Source organism: Peromyscus leucopus, chromosome 2 (genome assembly GCF_004664715.2).
Source record: "Peromyscus leucopus breed LL Stock chromosome 2, UCI_PerLeu_2.1, whole genome shotgun sequence".
In the NCBI taxonomy this organism is placed as follows: domain Eukaryota; kingdom Metazoa; phylum Chordata; class Mammalia; order Rodentia; family Cricetidae; genus Peromyscus; species Peromyscus leucopus.
In genome coordinates, this window is record NC_051064.1 from 30,462,936 (window position 1) to 30,470,259 (window position 7,324).

At 51.5% G+C, this 7,324-nt stretch overlaps 1 protein-coding gene across 1 annotated transcript; it reads right to left on the minus strand.

Annotated features, from left to right (window-relative positions):
* Nucleotides 1-1,286: 1,286 nt before the first annotated feature.
* LOC114684040 lies at nucleotides 1,287-6,974 on the minus strand. The gene is given in 1 exon segment (XM_028858472.2): nucleotides 1,287-6,974. A coding segment is annotated over 1 exon segment (5,184 nt). The 5' UTR covers nucleotides 6,876-6,974; the 3' UTR covers nucleotides 1,287-1,691.
* Between the last annotated feature and the right edge of the window lie 350 nt (nucleotides 6,975-7,324).

The following is a 7,324-nucleotide window of genomic DNA, read 5'->3' on the forward strand; positions in this document are numbered from 1 at the left end:
TGGAAATTAAGGTAGTGAACCAGGGAGATTTAGAATACCAGGCCTCGAACCATCCCTGGTTGGCCTCTCGTTCCCTCTTTCGTTGGGCTATACCCTCTCGGACCTTGGCTACTGAGTCCTTTATTACTCCCGAGTGGTCTATATAGAAGCAACACTCTTCACCTAAGGCAGCACATAGTCCTTTTTCTTTTAAGAATATTAAGTCTAGTCCTCTCCTATTTTGTAAGACGACTTCCGCTAGGGAGGTCAGGGACTCTTGGAGGTGAGTTATCAGAAATTCTAGTTTTTCTATGTCCTCGTCTATAGACTCACGTAAACTAGAGTAGTGTTGTTGTTGTTGGACCAAGGCGGCAGCCCCTGTTCCTAGCCCAGCAATACTGGTCCCTAACAGTATGCTTAATGTGAGGGCGGTTAAGGGCTCTCTTTTTGACCTGCGGAGGCTTACTGGTCCGGCAAGACTTTCTAGCTCTTCCTCAGAATGGTATATCAACCGTGGCAGAAGCCGGATCATTATACAAAAGCCCTTAGTTCTATTGAGGACCAGAACATGTGCACAGGGAGTTAGTCCCGTGGAACATGCCCACCAAGTATTATCAGGAGGCTGCAGGTAAACGTCCTGGTCAGGGAGGGGTCGGGTATTATTACAATGGGCCTGGTACTTGGTTGGCACTGTCCCTACGCAGACGCCTTGGCTCTGTACCTGCTGGATAGTTAGTGAGGCCTTAGCCTGCCATCGGCATTCCTGTGGTTTGCTGGTCATTGTATAATTGCCCTCTACTGCAGTGCCCTCGTAAAAAGGGGGTCGTGCATCGTAACAAAGCCAACATGAAACAGTTAATTCAGGCTTGGAAGCATTCAAAAGCAAGAAAGATTTCTGAAGGAGGGTGTACAGGGGACTCTCATCCGATGGAATCGGAGGGGAGAGGAGCTGTTCTACAGGTTTACCTTTGGCAGAAATCAGGGCAGGTTTGGTTAGACTTGGTGTTATTGTGGGGTTAAGTACTCGGTTGGGTCCAACTGCTACTGTTTCCACTGGTGTGAGGGTACGCTTTATGGTGAAAGTTAGCTGGCCTGACCCTGGGTGTAAATGCAGTCCCCACGTCTTTCCAGTGGTCCAATCTGCCTGCTTACCAGCCTCTGTAAACCGAATGATTAGGGGGTTGCAGTGCCCACCGCGTCTAGCCCCAGCATAAGCGGAAAAGCATTCTATATCATAGCAATTTCCACAGCGCTGATTTCCACACCACCCAATCCCTGGAATGGACATATCTCCTACCCGCTGTACCGTGATAAAGTCTCCTTTTGTCGGGGGGTCCCAGCTTATTGATCCAGTTGACTCACATCCCCAACTGCCACAGAAAGCGTAGTTTTCTCCTCCGCATTTCTGACGCCGTTCTTTGGTCATAGAGTGGCCAGGACAAACATAAAATTGCAGTTGCCTTGCTTTGGCGCGTCCTCCAGGTGTGTCACATCCTACAGCGAATGCTGAGAGCTCCTTGCCGTTTGGGAGAATGTCAGGTTCGTTTCCAGAAGGTCCCCACATCCGCCCCCCTAGATCGCAAAGGTCTGCATATAGATCGGGGAACCAGGTGTCTCGTGGGGCCACAGACGAGATTCTGCTAATTATCCTGTTAGGGTTGGACCCTCCAGAGATGATGATCCAGGTTTGGTTCCAAGGTGTATGGGGATTATCAGGTTGGCTGATCTCCGTGGTGGCACCAGGCAGAAGTAGGAGAGTCAGGTAGAGGCTGATCATTTTTCCTGGCACGGCGTAACTTGAGCCTCAGTGGATTAGAGGGATGTTGAGTAGCTTCCCACGCCTCGCCTTGGTACTCCTCAGGAAGCGCGAAGGGGTCAACGAATCGCGCGTGTGAGTAATGGACCCAGGCTGCGACTCCGTCCACCTTCAGAGCTGTCGGGGTGGTCAGGATCACCATGTAAGGTCCTTTCCACCTGGGCTCCAGTGACTTGCGCTGGTGCCTTTGGATCAGGACCCAGTCTCCCGGTCTGAACCTGTGGGGAGTAGGAGGAGAAGCGGCCTGGTAAATAGCCTGGAGCTTGGGCCATATTTCTTTATGGGCCTGGCGGAGTCCGCGAAGTGCATCCAGGAGGTCCTGGTCCTCCAACTGTGCCACTAAATCAGTGTGAAGACTAGGTATAATGGGAGGTGGGTACCCATACATGATTTCAAAGGGTGTTAATCCCAGTTGGTAAGGGGAATTCCGAACCCGAAAAAGGGCAAAGGGAAGAAGGGTCACCCAGTCACCGCCAGTCTCCAAGGCCAATTTAGTTAGGGTCTCTTTTAGTGTCCTGTTCATCCTTTCTGCTTGCCCTGAGCTTTGGGGTCTATAAGCACAGTGTAATTTCCAATCTGTCCCCAATGCGGTGGCTACTCCCTGACTTACCTGGGAAATGAAGGCTGGACCATTATCTGATCCTATCATAACTGGAAAGCCAAACCTGGGCAGAATTTCTTCCAGTATCTTCTTAGCCACCACATTTGCAGTTTCATATTTAGTGGGGTACGCTTCAGTCCATCCTGAGAATGTGTCTATAAAAACTAATAGATATTTATAGCCAAACTTTCCTGTCTTGATTTCAGTGAAGTCCACTTCCCAGTACGTACCTGGCCGGGTGCCCCGGAGGCGACTCCCTGGGTTTGCAGGGTGTGGGTTGGTGTTAGTCAGGCGGCAAGCATGACAACTAGCCACAATGTCCTCTATAATCTGGTTTCCCTCTTTAATTTTCACTGCAGAGTGTCTGAGGAGATCTTGCATTTTCCTGATTCCCAGGTGGGATGCCCGATGTATTTTTCGGAGCATTGTTCGTCCCAGTTCTTGAGGCAGAATGATCTTATTGTCAGCTGTCCGCCACCATCCCTCTACCATGTGCGTCATGGGTAGAGATCTCGCCCATGCCTCATCTTTATCCGTGTACCGGGGTAAAGGGGGAAGGTCACGGGCCCCAGGGTCCACAAGCATAGGAGTTATAGTGGCCGTCATGGCCACCTGCCTGGCTGTCTGGTCAGCCAAATTGTTTCCTCGTTGAATCGGCCCTTCTCCTTTCTGGTGCCCCGGGCAGTGCATGATTGCTAGTTTCTTGGGGGCCCAGAGGGCCTTTAGTAGCTCTAGGATTTCTTGTTTATTTTTAATAGTCTTTCCCTCTGCAGTTAACAGCCCCCTCTCCAAGTATATAGCCCCATGGATATGTGCAGTGGCAAATGCGTACCTGCTATCAGTGTAAATGTTCAGCTTCTTGTCCTTCCCGAGTTGGAGGGCGTTTGTTAAGGCTATTAATTCGGCCTTTTGTGCTGAAGTCCCTGGCAGCAATGCAGTGGCCCACACGACGGTTTCACTGGTAGTCACTGCTGCCCCCGCATACCTTTGTCCATCACGCATGTAGCTGCTCCCATCCGTGAACCAGTTTTCCTCTGCATCTGGTAGTGGGACATCTCGCAGGTCTGGGCGTATGCAGTGTGCCTGAGCCAGGATCCCAGCACAGTCGTGAAGTGGAGCCTCCAGGTCTGGATCAGGCAGTAGGGTGGCTGGGTTCAGAGCTGTTGGGACTTGATAAGTCAATCTGGCTGGGTTAAGAAGGAGGGCCTGGTAGTGAGTGAGCCTTGCATTACTGATCCATCGATCTGGTGGCTGTTTAAGGATTCCCTCCAGGGCATGCGGGGTTGCAATAGTCAGTCTTTGACCAAGAGTCAGTTTGTCTGCATCTTTAACTAGCAGAGCTACGGCCGCAATTATTCTTAGGCATGGAGGCCACCCCGCAGCCACTGGGTCCAACCTTTTTGACAGATATGCCACCGGTCTTTTCCAGGGTCCCAAGGTCTGGGTGAGGACCCCTTTGGCAATGCCCCTACTCTCATCCACATAAAGGTGGAAGGGTTTGTTGATGTCTGGTAGGCCAAGTGCTGGGGCCTCCAGCAGTTTCCGTTTCAGTCCCTCAAATGCTCGTTGTTCCCTCTCTGTCCAGACAAAATCTGTTGTGTTTCTAGTGACCTCATATAGGGGCTTAGCCAGTTCAGCAAATCCAGGAATCCAGAGGCGGCAGAATCCCGCTGTCCCCAGAAACTCTCTCACCTGTCTTGGTGTTGTAGGAGTGGGTATTTTCAAGACCGTCTCCTTCCTGGCGTCCGACAGCCACCTTTTACCCTCCTTAAGGACATACCCCAGATACCCGACCTGCCTCTTACAAATTTGGGCCTTTTTGGCCGAGGCTCGGTACCCTAGGCGTCCTAGGGTCAGCAGCAAGTTCTCAGTCCCTTTAAGGCAGGCTGCTCTATCGACTGCAGCAATCAACAAGTCATCTACATATTGTAACAAGCTGATGTCTGGATTTTGGGTGCGATACTCACCCAGATCTTCATGAAGAGCCTCATCAAATATGGTTGGAGAATTTTTGAACCCTTGAGGGAGTCTAGTCCATGTCAGCTGCCCGCTGATCCCAATCTCAGGGTCGTGCCACTCAAAGGCAAAATACGGTTGACTTTTGGGGGCTAAAGGGAGGCTGAAAAAGGCATCCTTCAAGTCCAGAACAGAGTACCACTGCCGGTCTGGAGGTAGTGAGCTCAGCAGGGTATATGGGTTAGGCACAGTGGGGTGGATATCCACCACTCTCTTGTTCACTTCCCTTAAGTCCTGGACTGGCCTGTAGTCCCCTGTGTGGGGTTTCTTGACTGGCAACAAAGGAGTGTTCCATGCGGACTGAATTGGTCGCAGGACTCCCAAACTCAGAAGCCTCCTTATATGAGGTGTTATTCCCTTCTTTGCTTCTAGGGACATGGGGTACTGGCGGACTTTGACTGGATCAGCATCTGATTTGATCTCTACATAGACCGGAGGCCTATGCTTCGCTAGTCCCATTCCCCCAGTTTCTGCCCAAGCTAGGGGAAATTTTTGGAGCCAAGCCTGAATTTCTTGCCCGGGAGCCCCAGGTTCTAGGTGGAGCCTGTATTCCTCGACTAGGTCAGTTGTCAGGAGTACTTGTATCGGCCTCCCTTTTTGGTCCGTTAGCCAAGCTCCCTCGTCTGAGAAATGAATTTGAGCTCTCATTTTAGACAGGAGATCTCTCCCAAGCAAGGGATATGGGCATTCTGGTATCACCAGGAAGGAATGGGTTACTTTCCCCATGCCTAAGTCCACAGTTCTTTGAGTAGTCCATGAATACGACTTAGTTCCTGTGGCTCCCTGTACCCAGGTTCGTTTTGAGGACAGGGGTCCGGCAGGGGCCAGGAGGACCGAACTCTCAGCTCCTGTGTCTACCATAAATTGGATTGGCTTCCCCTCCACCTTTAAGGTTACCCTGGGCTCAGGGAGGGGTGCTGAGCCCCGTCCCCCCTAGTCACTTTCTTCTTCCAGAGTGGTTGCTAGGGTTGGGACATGCGGTACCTTTTTCTTCTTTGGGCAATTCCTGACCCAGTGTCCTTCTTCCCTGCAATACGCACATTGGTTTCTTCCTACCTTGGGTTTTGGCTTGGGTCGGGGCGTTCCGGCTCCTCGGAGAATTCCTTTCTCAGTTGCCAACAGGACTCTCTCCAATTGTGCCTGCTGTTGTTCTAACAGTTTAGTTAGATTCCTTTCCTGCCTCATATCTCATCTATCCTCTCTTTGTTGTCTTTGTTTCTCTTTCCTTTCTTCCTTCTGCTCCTCTGTCTCTCTCCTGTTATATACCTTTTCCGCCACCGCTACTAGCTCCCTGAGGTTTCTTTCTCCTAGTCTGTCTAATGACTGCAACTTTTTTCTAATATCTGGTGCTGCCTGGTTTATGTAGGCTAGTATGACCGCCTGTGTTGTCATCGGGGACTCAGGATCATACGGGGTGTATTGTTTAAAGGCGGTCATTAACCTTTCTAAATAGGCAGCTGGACTCTCGTCCACTCCCTGTCTTATATCATAGACTTTGGCCATATTTGTCGGCTTTCGTGCCGCTGCTTTGAGACCCGCCAACAGAGCCTGGCGATAAACTCGGAGACTCTCCTTACCTTCCGCCGCGTTATAGTCCCAGTTGGGGCGGGTAGAAGGGAAAGCAGCAGTTATAACAGCCGGATCAGTCAGGGGGTCTCCAGTAGGCCCGGGGACAAGCTTTCGGGCGTGTTCCAGGATCCGTCCCCTCTCTTCAATGGTGAAGAGGATGCCCAGGAGTTGCTGGCAATCGTCAAAGGTGGGCTGGTGCGTGAAAAGAACAGTCTCTAAAAGGTTAATTAAGTCTTGGGGGTCTTTAGAGAAAGGGGCATTCTGTGCCTTCCAATTATAGAGATCACTAGTGGCAAATGGCCAGTAATGGAAGGGCTGATTCCCGTCCTCATCTGGGGGTCCCAACGGCCTCAAAGGGAGGGCAACTGTGGTGTCAGGTTGAGGGATCGCCCCTCGGCGGCTTCTCGTTGCCTGTGCGGGACCCCGTGAGGGTTGTGGGGCCAAAGCTGGCTCTGGTGGTGGTGCTGTCGGCTGCACCGTCGGTTGTGCCCTAGGGGAGTATGGTGGAGGGAAAAGTTCAGTTTCATCAGTCCCTCCCTGCAGGACCTCAGGCGTGTCACCTGTCTGTTTGGCTTTCCTAGCAGGGAGGAAAGGTTTGACCCATGGCAGGGGACCTTCAAGCCGATCAATCAGGCCCCGCCAGGTAACTACATATGGAATCTGGTCCGGGTATCCCGAACGGGGTCTAAAAACTATTTCCTCTACTTTCTGGATAATGGCCAGATCAAACGTGCCCTCCGCCGGCCAGCCAACATTAAGAGTTGGCCACTCTGCGGAGCAAAATCTCACCCACTTACGCTTCCTGACATTCACACTGTTGTTGTTCGCCGTGTCTTGCACGTCCTGCCAGTGAGCAAGGGTTAAATCCAAGGGGGAAGATGGAGTTGTCCCCATGGTTAGTTTAGAAAACTAATGAACAAAGGGAAGAGAAACAAAAAACAAACACAAGAACAGACAATAAAGAAATGACAAGGCCTTAACAGATTAACAGATTCCTGGGTGCAGCAGAGGGTCTCTGGAACCCGTGTTGATGTACACGGATCCAAAAACCATACAGACGGGGCCACAGAACTCTAAGATTGGTTCCTGGTCCCCTTAAACGGATGGACTCCACACAGGAGTCCTCTGACGGAGGAGGGGTCCTCTGAGGCCCCCCCCCACGTCCTGACGAGGGGCCGAGACGTCTCTCGACTCCTCCAGGTCACCTTACAGGCGCGTCCGCCAAGGTGAGCCTGTCAGATTCAACCGCCGGCTTCGGATAAGAAAAGGAAAGCAAAGACAAGAAAACAGAGCGCTCTTACCGATCGGTGCAGATGAACCTCCGGAGCTCTTAGGTGTCCCGG